This window comes from Salmo salar, chromosome 12, assembly GCF_965601325.2.
Source record: "Salmo salar chromosome 12, fSalSal1, whole genome shotgun sequence".
In the NCBI taxonomy this organism is placed as follows: domain Eukaryota; kingdom Metazoa; phylum Chordata; class Actinopteri; order Salmoniformes; family Salmonidae; genus Salmo; species Salmo salar.
The window spans coordinates 86,401,258-86,419,779 of NC_138302.1; the positions used below are offsets into that span (position 1 = coordinate 86,401,258).

An 18,522-nucleotide genomic window follows, 5' to 3' on the forward strand; every position below is an offset into this window, starting at 1 on the left:
CATCAAAAAGTCACAATTTCAGAACTGTCTCTGGGTGGTAAGATAACACAAATAAGTATTTTGTGATATCCATGTAAAACAAAAAAAAATGCATTTATTGAGATGTGTAAACTGTGGCCTGGTTCCCTCCCTGGTTGCAGATGCTTTATGTCTGTCTTTGATGTTGGTCTTTCCAGAGCCTCCTCAGTGGGTGTCTGAGCCTGAGAGCCAGCTTAGTATGATTGGCTCAGATGTGCTCATCAATTGCTCCGCCACGGGCACTCCTCAGCCCACCATCCAATGGATGGTGAATGGAAAGCCTATTGAGGGTATGTTCTCAGTGTACCTCAACAAGACATGCATCTCCAGGACTGCCTATTGGTGCACAGTTAATGGATTTCATTGTTTATTGCAGAGGTCCCAGCATCTAACAGAAAAGAGTTTGATGAAAAAATTGTCTTGCACAAAGCCAACTCGACTGACAGTGCCGTCTACCAATGTGAGGCCTCCAACAGACATGGAACCCTGCTAGCCAATGCCAATATCATGATCATGAGTAAGTTTATGGGGCTTCACTGGTTTTAATCTCCACCTCTGAAAATAGCCTTTACTTTCATCTGAGGCTTTATGTTTTATTGGTTACAAATAAATAGTTGCTAAATCTCAGTCTTAATCACTCTGTTTAACCAGATGCGCCCATCTATTTATAGTTACCCATTAAGTATGAAATTGTATGACAAGGAAAGTGCAGTAAAGAATCCAACTGGTTGCTTGGCAATGGAACGGGCAGCATCTGTTTCTCTGTAATTGCCAGACATTGGCGTTAGGCAGTGGAAGACGGTCTGTGAGTGGTGTTGTGTCTGGTTTGAGAGACAGCTCTGGCACGGGCTCTACCCTGCAGCTCTTGGGCCATGGTGAAGGAATGGCTGTCTGAGCGCCATGGTCCTCCATACGGATTACCCACCCACATCCCCTGTGATTCACTTCGCCTGCTACCAGGCATTTATATGCTAACCCATTTCTCCAGTCAATTCAGAATTCAATGCCATAACACTAACATGTGCTGCTTTTATAAGAGCAGATAAGAAATTATTTGCTCTTTTTGCCTTTTCAGAAATGTCTTGAGTTTGTCACTGGTCTGTTTCTGGATGCAAAATCACAGCTTCCGTGGAGTGAGACAGACACACAATGTTTTGGCTAGAAATGATAAGACACATTTATTTAAAATTTAGCGCTCATTATTCTATTTGTTTTCATGTTTTCTAATTTCATTGACAGTCCAGCCATTCTTTTAAAATAAATGGTAATTAACAAAGAAGGATAACAAGATTTTCACCTCAACATTTTGGCTCTCAAATTTTAATTGACTTTAGTAGTAACTCTTTATAGCCAAATACTGGAAGAAGGAGTCTGTTCAAGTGGAGGACCACACTTAAATCCCTTCATATCTCATTCATATCCCAAACACTGAATCACTCACTGGGATGTCTCTCCCCACAGATCTGCCTCCTATGATCCTGACAGAGGAAGGTCTGAAGTATTCAGCTGTGGAGGGGAAGGTTATAGTGATGCACTGCAAGGTGTTCAGTTCTCCACCCTCTGCTGTTACCTGGTGAGTATACTCTCCCTAACCCTGGTCCCAGATCAGCATGGGCTTTATCCAGCTCATTCTGCTATTTCTGTCATGTGATGTCATCATTGGCACCCAGGCAATACCAGGCTAGTCCAGCTCCAACCAGTCCTCTCAGAGGCCAGTAGAGAGCAGTAGATATCAACGTGTCAACAGATAGTTATGAAACACCTGTGTACAGAATCAGTTTATCGGTTGGTGCTCCACTGTTTATTGAGGAAATATACAGAAAGAAAGCATCTTACACATACACAAAAACTTTAATGAAACATTTTTATCTTGTGATGTGCTCAAAAACATTGTTCTGTAATTTAATTAAATCGCAAGTGGAGACTTTAATTGATTGCTTTGAATGTTTTACAGGAACAAGGAGGATTCTACAGGATCTGTGGCGGGACCAAGGTTTACAGTTCACCAGAATGGATCATTGGAGATCTATAATGTGGAAAAAGAGGACATGGGCCAATACACATGTTACACCAAGAATACTGAAGGGACGTCTGCTATCACTGCCTTACTGGATGTTAAAGGTATACAACTCAATAAAAGACAGCATTTTTTTTAACACACTAGTCTAGGACCATGTGTTTTTTCTGACTATGTGACCTGAAAACTGTCTTACCTAGTTTTCCCTGCTTCAGTCACGTAGTCAGAAAACATTGGGTCCTAAACATAACCCTTTACATGTACAGTTGTGTGTTTGAACTATCCAAGATCCCACAAAGATATTCCAGGCCCCGGAAGACTTGCAGGTCCTAATAGGAACCACAGCCCAGCTCTCCTGCCTGGCGGTGTACGACAACTCATTCAGTGGCGACTTTGAGATTGTGTGGGAAAAAGACGATATGGAGATAGCACTAAACCACACAGAGAATTCTGGGTAAGATGAAGCCTTTCTTGTGGTGTTACATATATAAGCCTAGCCGGAAAGTTCACTTTCTTTTTAGATGGCACAGATCAATAGGTTGTCTCTCTTTTTCTCTGCCGATAGATATTTCATAGAGGATGGTATACTGCAGATCGTCAACGTCAGCCACAGAGACCAGGGCATGTACAAGTGTGTGGCCAGTACTCCAATGGATCAGGACACTGCCTCTGCACTACTCATAGTGCTGGGTGAGCAAATTATGTCAAACACATCAAAGCTTGCTCAGACCTAAAGGCTCTATGACCCCCAGCACAACAGAAATGCATGTCACTGTATGGATCCATACTGTATGTTGAAGCCAAGCGTGCCACGGCATAGTACTCAGAGCAGAACATGATTACACATGTCTTCAGATTCAGACCTTGGCTCTGCATTTACAGTAAAATGCATTTACATTGTTTGATTCCTCTTCAAAAAACAATGGCTGCATTCCAAACACTTAAAAGACACACCTTATCCCCTCAGCCCTCAAATTGAGTAGACACTTCTGATGACGTATCATGACATCTGACGAATATACTGTACACTTGCAGGACCAGGGGCGAGGGAGGAAGAAATTATTTTTTATAATGGACCGCCCTTGCCCAGAAATTCGTCACTCGTTCATCCCGCGATGTTTGTGTTTTCAGCCACCGGTAGCTTGTGGGTGCTATATATGCGCTAGTCAATTATGATTGCATGTCTACTTATATTAACTATATAATTATTAATATACGTCTACCGTATTATAGCTACCAAAATAATTAGCTAACTAACATTTGCCTGCCTAGCTGGAACTTATAAAGAAGGAAAATGTTTTATTTCTACAATTTCCAAAAGCTAACCAAACAAAAACATCATTACTTTTACGAGATGTGTTTGTGCCATCATGTGCATGAGTAGCACAATTTCTAACCTTTTTACATTACTTTTTACTTACACTTGTGTGTTAACTTATCCACATTGACGTTGAGGTTTTAAGTTTCGCCTGACTTTTCTTAGTGGATGTACAATCATCGCGAATTTAATTATGGGGTGTTTCAGGCCTCGAAGTGAACATAATAGTACACTTGCAAACTCGATCAAAAACGAGGGCTGAGGGGCTTACGTTGCAAACTTCCCTTGTTTTGGCTAATCGTTTGGACTGATGTACAAGATGATGAGGGGGATTCCCCCAAGGGCATAAGGCGAGGGTAAGTGGACGAGGGTGTGTCTTTTATGAGTTTGAAACGCAGCCATTGAATGTCTATGACCTGCCAACAAATAACTACGTTACTGCATCATAGTTTTCACTTTCTTTTCAATTGGTCAGTTTCTGCTTCAAACGTTTTTCCTCAGTCCTTTTCCACTCCATAGGATTCCATGTCTTTGTGTGTTATCAAAGCAATGTTGTTGTTGTGGTGGTGGTGTTTTTCAGACATCCCACATGCACCTGAGAACTTGGTGCTATCTGAACACAAGGGCAGAAGTGTGAAGCTCAAATGGATCCCTGGGGAGGACCACAACACTGGTAATAGTCTGGTCATCCACCTGGCTCTGCAAACACAGCAAACACATTACACAGTTCTGCATGCATGTTGGAGCATTCAGCCTGTAGTATACAGTATACACTGACAATAACATGGCACATATTTACTAAGAAAAATGAAATTAGTACTTTAAAACACCATGTCAACATCCCAATACAAATGAGTAGTTTAATCTTTTGGAGCAAGTATCCTGCTCAGTGCAGGATCTGAATAGTTTGCTGCATAGCTGGCTGTTAGGTAAGCAGCCCCTTTGGCAAAGGGCTTGGGCAGATTGGGGACTGGTCTGTGTATCTCACCCTGTCAACAGAGTTCATTATTGAGTATGAGGAGAGCCAGTGGGAGCCGGGGACCTGGAGAGAGCTTCAGAGAGTTCCTGGAAATCACGGCTCGGCAGTCCTCAAACTTTACGGACATGTCGACTATCGCTTCCGAGTGTCTGGAGTCAACACAGTGGGCAGAGGGCGCCCCAGTGAGCCCACAGAGAGATACAAGACCCCTCCCGCAGGTAGGAATTCCTCCACTCATGTTGCCTTGTCCTCCTCCTTCATACCACCGTACAGGCCACCGGAGCTGCCTGCGCTGCTCGTTGAACTTTAAAACACTCATCATCTGAGATAATTGATTCCACTCTTGTTGATACCAAGGTCTCTTATGTGCACATTTCACAGGAGATTTCTGCCAAAATCCATATTTCTTCTCTCTCACCAGCCCCTGACAAGAACCCTGAAAATATCAAAATTGAAGGTCATTTGCCACATGAAATGGATATCAACTGGGAGGTAAGAAACAGAATGTGGTTCCTTCAATATACTGTACCTTCCCTGAATACGTATGCACCTCTCTGAATACTGAATATTTCACAGGAGTTACATTTTTGTGGAAATCAAAAACTCTCTTCATTCAAAGAGAAAATAAGCTAGAATAGTGTACACTCTTAGAAAAAAAGGTGCTATCTAGAACCTAAAAGGGTTCTTCAGCTGTCACCATAGAAGATCCCTTTGAAGAACTCTTTTTGGTTCGAAGTAAAACCGTTTTTGTTCCAAGTAGAACCCTTTTGAGTTCAATGTTAGACACACTACATGGAACCCAAAATAGTTCTACCTGGAACCACAAAGGGTTCTCCTATACTTATAGGGACAGCTGAAGAACCCTTTTGGAACCCTTTTTTCTAAGAGTGTACATGCAATTATAAATAAGAATCCCTCAGAAATCAAATATCAAATATCCTGTTGATATTTCATATTGTTGATTTATAACTTTAGAAGAGCTATTTTTGATGGTGAATTGGATTGCTATCAAAGCTGCTCATTGTGGTGCTTTTATTAGAAAGTGAAAAGAGAGGAGAGGAGATTTCTTACATGTACAGTAATAAATTCAGCTTTATTGTAAAAAGATTAATCTCACCCCCACTTATTATCTTCCTGCTCCTGCAGAGTAATGTAGCTTCTGAATTGATGAGCTCTCTCATTGTTAATGATTTACTTTTGTGGATAATAGTGTCTTATTCTATTTCCCATCATGGTCAGGCAATTGTGAGGAAAGCACTAGATCTCTCTATAATCTGTGAAGCCTGCTCTTTATATCAGAGGGATGGCTCAGAGCTGCCTGGACCTAGCACCCAGCCAAATGTCTAATTATTTTACTGATTTTATATTATCAAAGCCTGATTAGGATCCAAGTGTATGGGCTTGTCATTATAATCCTGCAATAGCCTAGATGAAGAAAGACATATAAAGAGATCCTTGCTTAATTGTTGAAGTTCCTATAAAATGGTAATAATCTGTGTGTTACTGTTATTCTTACCTTCCCCGCTCTTGCAGCCATTGTCCCCCATTGAACACAATGGGCCAGGCCTTGAATATAAGGTGAGTTATAAGAGACAGCATGTGGAGGAGGACTGGCAGGAGCATGTGGTGAAGAGACACTCCTTTGTGGTGAAGGACACTCCCACGTTTGTGCCATATGAGGTCAGGATCCAGGCAAGGAACCACCAGGGATGGGGACCTGAACCCAAAGTGGTGATGGGCTACTCTGGAGAAGACTGTGAGTGACTTAAACACAGAGAGTTTCTATGTGTATTTCACATTAATTATACTATTGAAATGTACAAGGATAATATGGTACAGTATGTACCATTCAGCTGTGTGTATGGTAGGCTACAGTCCTTAAAATATAGACTCCTTTCTCTGAAAGGATGAAATGTGTGATATGCATGTAGTAGCTTTATTGAGCTAAAACTATATTTTAGAAGTCATAAACCACTTAATTCCATGCTGGTTTGTATTTATTTATATTTCCATCTTCATCTTTAGCTTTCTTTTGGACTTGCCCTCAGGAAGTTACCTCAGGTGGTCAAATACAATGTTATAGATAAAAAAAGCACCTCAACCTTGTTAAGAATGTTTTGTCTTCCTATAGAGGTTTCGTAATACTTTGTTGTCATACTGTCTGGTATCATCGCTTAGGCAATAGCAGTGAGCCCCACACTAGTTCCTACCTTGTGAAAGTGGTATATCACATTAGTTAGATGCAGTCACTGATCTATAGATTCATATTTTACAGAAGCATATCTTTGAAGCATCTAAATACTCAACCCAGCCAATACTAAACATATATTATGGTGGATCATTCACCATAAAGCTGAGCTTATATTTCACGTTGGGTTGATCTTTACAGTACTTAGTGTGACATACGGGCTGAATGGACTGTGATGTGGAATGTGTTTGGCCCTGCAGTCCCCTCTGCGGCTCCTGATGATGTAGCGGTGGAGGTGATGAACAACTCGCTGGTCAAGGTCAGCTGGACGCGTGTTCACAAGGACAAGCTGCATGGACATCTGGGAGGCTACAGGGTAATTCTTTAAAACAGCCCTGAAACTTTCAGACACAGTTTAAAGGGAGAGACCCTGACCTCGCTGGATCTCCTGGACATCTCACCCCACGTTGTCTCCCTAACGCTGGCAGCGCACTGTTACCTTACACAGGCCACTAGCGCGAAATACTAGAACCCAGACTCTAGCCTTCCCCATTCATGATTTATTGTTCTTTTCTCACATACGATCTGTTAGATTCATAACACTGTGTGTCCTTCTGTCATGGCGGTGTCAGATAAACTGGTGGCGGCTGCGTAGTCTGCTGGACTCAAAGAAGACTCACGGGGACAAACACACTCTGACATACCCGGGGGACCGGAACCATGCCATGGTACCAGGGCTCACGCCCTTCTCTGAGTACAGCCTCATCGTCATGACCTTCAACAGGCGAGGCAATGGGCCAGGTAGCCACGCCGTCAACTTCAAAACCCCAGAGGGAGGTAAGACAGGAGGGGAGATGGGTGGTGCCATGGAACATATTAATTCACTACTGTGCAACTGAAGAAGGAAATAAACTCTCTGGACACAAGCTTAATGTGTTACGCATTAATACTTTTTACTACTTGTATATTTGTTTGTTTCCCAGTTCCAGAGAAAAACCCAGTTTTCAGGGTCACAGATGTTCAGAAGCACACTGTCACTCTCACCTGGGCACCTCCTCTGGAGGCCAACGGAGTCCTTACAGGATATCTGCTAGAGTATCAGCTGAGTATGTACAAATCTTTCCTCTTCCCTGTTAAACTGCAGTCTCTGACATGCACCAGGCTCCCTTCATTCAATATGTCTAGCAACTCCTTGATCTTACCACCATGATATATTGCTGTGCTTATGAGTGGCGCTACAGTGCATTTTTTTATGCTTTGTTAATGATAGTCTCTAGTTTAGCTCCTTCAGCTGATGTGAAATGTTTGTCTTATTATAGAAATGTGAGAAAATACATGCAGAGCTTTGATCATGAAGATCCACAGGTTTAAATCTCACAAGTGGTTGCATGAGAATATGATCAAATGGAGAACAAAAACTCAGATGAAAAATACCCTCAAGGAGAAAAGAATGAGAGTGGAATACAGCTAAATGTTAAACGTCTGTTATTGGATGGCATCAGAAAGCATGGAAGTGGATATCCAGTGTGACTTATTGATAGTATAACCCAGAATGACCCCCTAGGTGAGAGAGGGGTCAGTATCTGGTCAGGGTGTAACCTGTGTGGTGTGTTGTGATCTGGCACCAGCAGTGCTGACCAAGGCCAGCGTGTCACAGCCTTTTAAGGTCTTGGTTACTGACCCCATCCTGTCCACCGGGGACTTCGTCACAACCAACGGTCCAGATTAAACAGTCACAGGACAACAATAATGTGCATGTGTGTGTCCCTCCCTGGCCTGAAACAATAACGATGATGAGGCTGATTACAACGTTTCAAAGACAGCTTTGCAAAGTAGCTCTCCCTAATGGTTTTTGATTTTTCCGCTGCACAAGAGGGTCAAAAGTGTCATGTTGTATTTCAGAAGAAGGGACGTTTTCATTGTGCATCATGATAAAGCTGATGGACTCTTTTGAAGTGAGGGGTTTTTGAAGTACCATTGAAGGAAGTGATGTTAATGGTAAAGATAATGCACCTGAGGAAGCTTCTTAGAGGTTATTTGCTAACTTAATATTTCACAGGTTTCACAGGACCTACACTGTTACATTAATGGCCGGTTCCATCTCTAGGGAAGGAACAACCAACTAACATGTCATGCCGTTGTTGTGAATAGTGGTGTCGTAAAGTCATGATAAGCCCAGTCATTCTGGATGGAGGCTAACGACAGTTTAGTCTAAATTACACTATAGTGCCTGGAAATACGATGACATTGCTAAAGTAGTCAAATGTTCAGTAGGAAACAACTTTGCCAGCATTATCATGTCATCAAATTTACTTTAAACAGATGGAAATGTTGTCATTAGCTAGCAAAGTTTGTCAAGAATAGCTAGCAATGCTAACAGTAGCTAGCTAAAATCCACTGTCCTCCCCTCAGTCTTAGCTAATTAGCTAACGTTATACTGCATCTAAAGTCAATCTGGTAACATCAAAATGATTAAAAAGGGTTTCCTTGTAATTATTTGCATCCTTTTGAATGGCATTGTATTTCTAAGCCACTCTAATGCACTTTTGATTCAATCTTCATCAGCGCTCATTGACAATACATTGATTAGAATGCTCAGTTGGCCATCAGTCCAAAACAAACATTCAAAACAACATTGTGATGAAACATGCAAACCATGATTACATGCTCACACAATGTGGTCATATATCTACCAAACCCACAACATATTATGAGTGTCCTTTTCAAATGATCAATCAAATGCTTATTTTGTCCTTCTGCATCAGAGAGATCCTTTGTGTCCATTAGTACATGAAGACACATTTAATCGAGTCTCTGTGTGTGTTTAGTCAACGACACAGAGGAGGTGGGTGTCCTGCAGACTGTGGACATCAGCAACCCTGACACCACCACGTGGGTCCTGCAGAACCTGGAGGCCATCAGCAGATACAAGTTCTACCTGCGCCCCTGCACCAGGGTGGGCTGTGGGCCCCGGGTCAGCAAGGAGAGCACCACCACGCCTGAAGCACGTAAGTCACACAGGCCGAGGTGTGGCAGGGGGATACTGGAGGAAATCCTTTGAGAATGGAAGGGGGTTATGGGTCTATTGTTGGGGGAAATAGCGAGACGTGGTAGCAGGACTTTGTATTAGAGGGATGATGTACAGTACTCTTTAAATGACCAAGCCTGTACACCGTAAATGACCAAGCCTGTACTCTGTAAATGACCAAGCCTGTACTCTGTAAATGACCAAGCCTGTACACTGTAAATGACCAAGCCTGTACACCATAAATGACCAAGCCTGTACTCTGTAAATGACCAAGCCTGTACACTGTAAATGACCAAGCCTGTACACCATAAATGACCAAGCCTGTACTCTGTAAATGACCAAGCCTGTACACTGTAAATGACCAAGCCTGTACACCGTAAATGACCAAGCCTGTACACTGTAGATGACCAAGCCTGTTCACCGTAAATTACCAAGCCTGTACACTGTAAATGACCAAGCCTGTACACCGTAAATGACCAAGCCTGTACACTGTAGATGACTAAGCCTGTACACCGTAAATGACCAAGCCTGTACACCGTAAATAACCAAGCCTGTACTCTGTAAAGGACCAAGCCTGTACACTGTAAATGACCAAGCCTGTACACTGTAGATGACCAAGCCATTTCAGTAATGTATTAGCTCATTGAATTTCAGGGAATATGATATTGGCTCCAACTGCCAGGCTTTTCATATCTCCATCTAAGTAATGTTTGTGGGTAAACAATATCATAAGGGTGTGAGAAGGGGTTTCATTCATCATTGTCATAAAAGAGCAAATGCTTATTGATTTGAAGGAGAAAGCGAGCTATGAAAAATCGGCTGGAAAGAGAATTACCTTCAGCAAGGGAAAATGCACATTTTCTGTATCGTATTGTATAATTATATAGGAATTGGTAAGGTAAGTAGATTGCCATTGCAATGTTTGGCTCATGCATATGACACAACATTTTCATCTTGTGAATTCTATGTCAGTTCTACTTCAGTGGAGTGGTAGATGTACTCTGTCGGAACCAGGCCAAGCTCAATTCAACTGAGTCTTTGGGAGTGGAGATAAGGGGGTGACACCAGTCAAAGATGATTAGAATCTAATGAAAATAAGCAAGTGCACTTGAATGTGTAATGGAGGGTCTGCACTGTGGTGCCACATCACACATAGCCTCTGTCTAACAATAGTAATAATTGATTTGGGTACTCTCTAATAGTAAGAGCTTGTAAATTGATATAAATGGTTAACAAAACATAGCATCCTTTTCAATCAAACACAGTAAGCAGGCTTCTGGGACTAATTAAATGCAAGGATGCATGTTTAGATTGATTTACTAAACAAAACACCATTATGGTATGAAATCAAAATAAATATGCTTTCTCCGTGTGTGGGAGTAATGTCAAATCAAATCATATTTTATTTGTCACGTGCTTTGTAAATAACAGGTATAGACTAATAGTGAAATGCTAACTTACGGGCCCTTCCCAACATTGCAGAGAGAATAATAACACAAGGAGTAATTAGCCTTCCCTGTGGCTCAGTTGGTAGAGCATGGTGTGTGCAACGCCAGGGTTGTGGGTTCGATTCCCACGGGGGGCTAGTACAAAAAAATGCATGAAATGAAATGTATGCATTCATTACTGTAAAAGTATAAGAGTGATAAGAGCGTCTGCTAAATCACTAAAATGTAAAAAAAATTAAATACACAATGAAGTAACGATAACTTGGCTATATACACGGGGTCCCAGTACCGAGTCAATGTGCAGGGGTTTGAGGTAGATGCACTGCCTTCAGAAAGTATTCATACCCCTTGACTTATTCTACATTTTATTGCTAGACAACCATTTTCAGGTCTTGCCATACCTTTTTAGTAGATTTAAGTCAAAACTGTAACTTGGGCAGTCAGGAACATTAACTGTCTGCTTGGTGAGGATCTCCAGTGTAGATTTGGCCTTGTGTTTTAGGTTAATGTCCTGCTGAAAGATGAATTCATCTCCCAGTGTCTGCTGAAAAGCAGACTGAACCAGGTTTTCCTCTAGGATCTTGCCTGTGATTAGCTCCATTCTATTTCTTTTTTTATCCTGAAAAACTCCCCAGTCCTTAACCATTAGAAGCATACCCATAACATGATGCAGCCACCACTATGCTTTAAAATATGGAGAGTAGTACTCAGTAGGGTTGAACATTTTCCTGGTATTTTACAAATGTCCCCACCAAACCGGAAGTGTCATCAAAAGCATTATAAAGCAAATAAATATGTCTGGATTTGATTAGAGCTTTGATCAGCATGAAAATTCAAACCTGTTGCTACCTAAATACATTAACAACATTTAATGAGCCCAAGCCCAAAAAATAATAATCTATCCACATTGTCCAATTTCAAAAAGGCTTTACAGCGAAAGCAAAACATTAGATTATGTTAGGAGAGTACATAGACAAAAATAATCACACAGCCATTTTCTAAGCAAGGACATGTGTCAATAAACCCAAAACACAGCTAAATGAAGCACTAACCTTTGACGATCTTCATCAGATGACACTCCTAGGACATTATGTTACACAATACATGTATGTTTTGTTCGATAAAGTTCATATTTATATCCAAAAACAGCATTTTACATTGGCGCGTGATGTTCAGAAAATGTATTCCCACCAAAACTTCCGGTGAATGTGGACATCAATTTACAAAAATACTCATCATAAACGTTGACAAAATATATAACAATTATTTTAAGAATTATAGATAGACTACACCTGGATGCAACCGCTGTGTCAGATTTTAAAATAGCTTTACGGAGAAAGCACATTTTTCAATATTCTGAGTACATAGCTCAGCCATCACGGTGAGCTATTCAGACACCCGCCAAGTTCGGGGAAACCTAAACTCAGAATTAGTATTAGAAATATTCTCTTACCTTTGCTGATCTTCGTCAGAATGCACTCCCAGGACTGCTACTTCTACAAGAAATGTTGTTTTTGTAAGAAATAATCCATATTTATGTACAAATACCTCCGTTTTGTTTGTGCGTACAGATCACTTATCCAAAGGCATATCGCGCGAGCTCGGAACGAGAGACGAAAAGTCAAAATGTTCCATTACCGTACTTAGAAGCATGTCAAACGCTGTTTAAAATCAATCTTTATGGTATTTTTAACATAAAATTGCGATAATATTCCAACCGGACAATAGCATATTCATTCAAGAAGAAAAAGAAGGAGGGGTGCGCTCGCGGGACCGAGCATATCCAATCCCTTTGTTGCCAGGCAGACCACTCAGTAACTGAGCTCCTATCTGCCCAGTGACAGGAAAATGCTCAAACCACTTTCTGAAGGCTTTAGACAGCCAATGGAAGCCTTAGGAAGTGCAACGTCACCCCACAGACACTGTAGCTTCGATAGAGAATCAAAAGAAGAACTACAATTCTCAGACTTTCCACTTCCTGCTTGGAATTTTCTCAGGTTTTTGCCTGCCATATGAGTTCTGTTATACTCACAGACACCATTCAAACAGTTTTAGAAACCTCAAAGTGTTTTCTATCCAAATCTACTAATAATATGCATATTCTAGTTTCTGGGCCAGAGTAGTAACCTGTTTAAATTGGGTATGTTATTCATCAGGCCGTGAAAATACTGCCCCCTAGCCCAGAGAGTTTAAGGTGCTTGGGTATTGTGCAAGAGACAGAGGCTATACGTTAGAAGCTTATAATGCATAATCCATCATAAATTAGCTAAATATAAGGCTAATACTGCATTGAATTTATTACCTGAAAGAGGTAGGCTAGGACATCTATATATAGGCTATAGACAATCCTGTTCTAGATTGATATATTTTGGATGCCATTTGAATGGTGTTAATGGAGAGAGAGGAAGACTGTGAGAGAGTGCTCACATGTGCACTGATTTAAAGCAATGATATTCAAGTGATAGGCAATTATAAAATTCTGCAGCTGCAAATTAAAAAATGACAAAACTTTACTGTTAGGCGGAGCAGCACAGGGGATCCCAAGAGCAGACTCAGACCAAGAAACAGGGATGAATGAACCAAGGTATTTATTATAACACAGGGAGATATGGAGGGAAGCTCGGATGAGTGGTAGGAAACTAGATGTGGAGGCTGAGGTTGGAGTGAGCTGGGTTGGAACAGGGTAAACAGGTCCGGAGGGGAATCCAAGGGAGTGGTGGTGTGGTGAATCCAGAACAGGGTAGCAGGGTGGTGAGATGTGGAACAGGAGACAGGAGCCAGAGTGGCAAAACTGCAGTGAGAGGATAAACAGCGTCAGGCAGGGAAACAGGGTCTTGAATAATCATAAATAGCTAGAATCATAAACTGACTGAGCAGAGATTACAATCTGGCAGAGTGGAAGTGGCAGGACTGAGTATTTGTAGAGATCTTGATTATGGAACGGATTGCAGCTGGTGAGGATCCGCTCTGGCTCCAGCACACCTGTCTCCAACCACACAATCACAAACAAACAGAAAGGGAGGGAGAGAGAGAGAGAGTGTACTGGAGAAGTGGCTGCAGGTCAAGGAGACACCGGATGTCCACTAGGGGGTGTGGCAGGAGCAGATGTGACATGAACAATTAAAAAACAAGGTGAAAGCCAGATGATTATGGGTACAGTAAATTACATTCGGTCAGTAAGTGCATACGGTCTTTATATTACTGTAGTATAGGCTATGCTGGAGCAAATGTAGGCCTACCTGTCACAAGAAAAAAAGTTACCATGATGAGATGATAGGTCTACACGCATTGTGAATTGCACTCCATACTGACATGGGCTGTCTGTCCCCACCCTGAGCGTTGACAAATCATGCAGAGTCTGCAGAGAAGCCAGATTTAGACTTTGCACATCATTTAATAGTTCCATTTCAAGCCATGCTGTTCATATAAACCATTTATAATATTTTACCGGTTCCTCGGTTATCCCGGGAAAAGAGAGTGGTTTTTGGAGGGAAAATCTCTATACCCGGGTTCCCGCCATTCAACCCTAGTACTCAGTAATGTTTTGTATTGAATTTGCCCCAAAATGAACATTTTGTATTCAGGAATCCTTCTTTTCACTCTGTCAATTAGGTTATTATTGTGGAGTAACTAAAATGTCGTTCATCCATCCTCAGTTTTTTCCTATCACAGACATTAAACTCTGTAACTGCTCCAAAGTTACGATTGGCCTCATAGTGAAATCCCTGAGCGGTTTTCTTCCTTTCGGGCTACTAAGTTAGGAAGGACGTCTGTATCTTTGTAGTGACTGGGTGTATTGATAAACCATCCAAATTGTAATTAATAACTTCACCATGCTCAAAGGGATATTCAATGTCTGCTTTTTTAACCTGTTAGGGACAGACGTTCCGCTAGCAGAACGCCTTACCAATATCCAATGGTAGAGCGTGGCGCGAAATACAAATACCTTAAAAATGCTATAACTTCAATTTCTCAAACATATGACTATTTTACGCCATTTTAAAGACTCTCGTTAATCTAACCACATTGTCCGATTTCAAAAAGGCTTTACAGCGAAAGCAAAACACTAGATTATGTAAGAATAGTACCCTGCCAAAAATAAATCACACAGCCATTTTCAAAGCAAGCATATATGTCACAAAAACCAAAACCACTGCTAAATGCAGCACTAACCTTTGATGATCTTCATCAGATGACACTCCTAGGACATTATGTTATACAATACATGCATGTTTTGTTCAATCAAGTTCATATTTATATAAAAAAACAGCTTTTTACATTAGCATGTGATGTTCAGAACTAGCATACCCACCGCAAACTTCCGGTGAATTTACTAAATTACTCACGATAAATGTTTACAAAAAACATAACAATTATTTTAAGAATTATAGATACAGAACCCCTTTATGCAATCGCGGTGTCCGATTTTAAAATAGCTTTTCGGCGAAAGCACATTTTGCAATATTCTGAGTAGATAGCTCGGCCATCACAGGCTAGCTCATTTGACACCCACCAAGTTTGGTGCTCACCAAACTCAGATTTACTATAAGAAAAATGTGATTACCTTTGCTGTTCTTCGTCAGAATGCACTCCCAGGACTTCTACTTCAACAACAAATGTTGTTTTGGTTCGAAATAATCCATAGTTATATCCAAATAGCTCCGTTTTGTTCGTGCGTTCTAGACACTATCCGAAATGGTAAATCAGGGTTACGAGCATGGCGCATTTCGTGACAAAAAATGTCTAAATATTCCATTACCGTACTTCGAAGCATGTCAACCGCTGTTTAAAATCAATTTTTATGCAATTTATCTCGTAAAAAAAACGATAATATTCCGACCGGGAATCTGCGTTTCGGTAAATAGAGGAAAAAAAAGAAAGACCAGGGCGCCTAAGCCCACTGTCCCCTGATCGGCCACTTGACAAAGGCGATAATGTGTTTCAGCCTGGGGCTGGAATGACGACATTCAGCTTTTTCCCGGGCTCTGAGAGCCTATGGGAGCCGTGGGAAGTGTCACGTTACCGCAGAGATCCTTTGTTTTGGAATGAGATGTCAAAGAAAGCCAATAAATGGTCAGACAGGCCACTTCCTGTAAAGGAATCTCTCAGGTTTTTGCCTGCCATATGAGTTCTGTTATACTCACAGACACCATTCAAACAGTTTTAGAAACTTTAGGGTGTTTTCTATCCATATCTAATAAGTATATGCATATTCTAGTTACTGGGTAGGAGTAGTAACCAGATTAAATCGGGTACGTTTTTTATCCGGCGGTGTAAATACTGCCCCCTAGCCCTAAGAGGTTAAAATCAATTTGTATGCTATTTTTCTCATAAAATAGCGATAATATTCCAACCGGGTCACGTTATATTCATTCATAGACTGAAAGAAAAACATGGAGTCGTCTCGTGCATGCGCACTCCAGTGTCATTGTTCCCTGCCTGACCACTCACAAAAACGTCTGCTTTTTTTCGCCCAGAGACTGCAGAGACGTCATTCCGCTTTCTGGCGCCTTCTGAGAGCCAATGGAAGCCTTAGAAAATGTCACGTTACAGCAGAGATGCTGTATTTTTGATAGAGATGCCCTAGAAGGAGAACAAATTGTCAGACAGGGCACTTCCTGTATGGAATCTTCTCAGGTTTTGGCCTGCCATATGAGTTCTGTTATACTCACAGACACCATTCAAACAGTTTTAGAAACTGTAGAGTGTTTTCTATCCACATCTACTAATTATATGCATATTGTAGTTTCTGGGCAGGAGTAGTAACCAGATTAAATCGGGTATGTTTTTTATCCGGCCGTGAAAATACTGCCCCTTATCCCAAAAGCATCCTTATTATTTGACTTGTTAAGCACATTTTTACTCCTGAACTTATTTAGGCTTGCATAATAAAGGGGTTCGTGAATACTTATTGACTCAAGACATTTCAGCTTTGAATTTTTTATTCATTTTGAACATTTAGAAAAACGTATTTCCTCTTTTACGTTATGGGGTATGGTGTATAGGCCAGTAACAAAAATGTTATTTTTAATGCATTTTAAATTCAGGATGTAACACAACAAAATGTGGAAAATGTCAAGGGCTGTGAATACATTCTGTACATACAGTATAGATAGGGGTAAAGTGACTAATGTAATGTAATATTGTTTTGAATATATACCCTGTAAACTCAGGAGACGGAGATGGCCCAGAGTTGTAATCTACTTCATTTACATGATTGGATCTCCCATCACATTTATGTAGGGAAACATTTTGCATCTTTGTCATGCTTATATTGTAGTTGGTGTCAGCACATGTTCTTGCTGTGCTATGCTGAAGTACGTAAGGCTTTTAACTTATGCAATTGATAATAATGTATGCCCGTCAGGTGGGTATCCATCTTCTTAATGATACATTCACTGTGTGGTGTGGAAGCTAAAACCACTTTCCATACATGTATCTGCTTGGCAATGCTTTCCTTTTTTATTTTCCGTCTCCTCACCAGCTTCCACAGCGATATCCACTGTCAGTATGTAGATTTCTGTTTATGTGCAGTACAAAGCAACTTCTGTAGTCTAACACTGATGTAAATCATGCCTGCAGGTAAATTGTCTGCGAAATAACTACATTGATTTATTTCTGCATGAGTCATCCATTAATTATTTGTATCATATCCTTGGTGGATACTTGAGTAGTACTGTAGCTCTCGCATTCCATTTCTGACAGACTATTCTTCTGATATACCTGTTAGTATGATTTCTATAAGCTATACTGTACGCTGTTTCTTTAACATAGACTAGCTGTGAGTGCATGAATATGGATAAAGGGCTGATATACAGGTGGGAGGTGAATCTTGGAGACAGCAGCCCAGTTGCCTGCATGGTTGACTAGGTCAAGCAGGCGTTTAGAAAACAAGTCTGATGTCAGCAACCATTAAGACACATAATATTTCACACAAATAAGGAACTAAGATGATGCAGATACTCCCCTCATCTGTGAATAATTGCCCTTCTCTGTTGCGTGCCCTTGCCATCAGCACTGAGCACTCTGATGCCTCCGTTCATTAGTAGACCAATACAGACTCTGCAGTTTGTGGTTTTCTCTGCAGTAACAATGGTAATGAGGATCCCGTTTATAAATTCATATGAATCCAGTCTCATTAGTGAATCTGTAAATTAATATTGACTTTTGTTCCAACAACATCAGGCTCAATGCCACACGTATTACAAACAGAGGGATCAAATTAAGCTTTAGGTACAGCATACAGGAAGGCTGTCAGACGTGCATATGCTGTATATTGTAGTGTCAATAAAAGTTCAAATGATGACGTCTTTGTTTCATCAGAGGAAAAGTCCCTTCCTGTAGTATAAATTATTATCAATGATCACCTCTAACCACACATTAGACCTTATTTGCTAGTTGTTTGATGGTATTCATTGCTCAAGCCACGATTGCGCACCCCAATAAAAGTCAGACATGCTTTTAAGTTATGTACCCAGTAGGTCTCTCAGGTCCTCTGGCACTGGCCTTTTAACTATCCCAAAGCC

The 18,522-nt window shown here is 41.0% G+C and overlaps 1 protein-coding gene across 5 annotated transcripts in view; it reads left to right on the forward strand.

The window, feature by feature from the left end:
* Positions 1-18,522, forward strand: part of LOC106565729 (neural cell adhesion molecule L1-like protein) — an 87,581-nt gene that overhangs the window by 61,719 nt on the left and 7,340 nt on the right. For all 5 annotated transcript variants that reach the window (XM_014133159.3, XM_014133154.3, XM_014133158.3 and 2 more), the window contains 14 exons: positions 177-308; positions 395-535; positions 1,480-1,591; positions 1,973-2,139; positions 2,324-2,489; positions 2,601-2,725; positions 3,934-4,026; positions 4,353-4,550; positions 4,754-4,824; positions 5,866-6,088; positions 6,781-6,896; positions 7,153-7,357; positions 7,504-7,626; positions 9,349-9,528. In XM_014133159.3, coding sequence (XP_013988634.2) covers positions 177-308; positions 395-535; positions 1,480-1,591; positions 1,973-2,139; positions 2,324-2,489; positions 2,601-2,725; positions 3,934-4,026; positions 4,353-4,550; positions 4,754-4,824; positions 5,866-6,088; positions 6,781-6,896; positions 7,153-7,357; positions 7,504-7,626; positions 9,349-9,528 — 2,052 coding nt within the window. The remainder of the gene's footprint in view (positions 1-176; positions 309-394; positions 536-1,479; positions 1,592-1,972; positions 2,140-2,323; positions 2,490-2,600; positions 2,726-3,933; positions 4,027-4,352; positions 4,551-4,753; positions 4,825-5,865; positions 6,089-6,780; positions 6,897-7,152; positions 7,358-7,503; positions 7,627-9,348; positions 9,529-18,522) is intronic.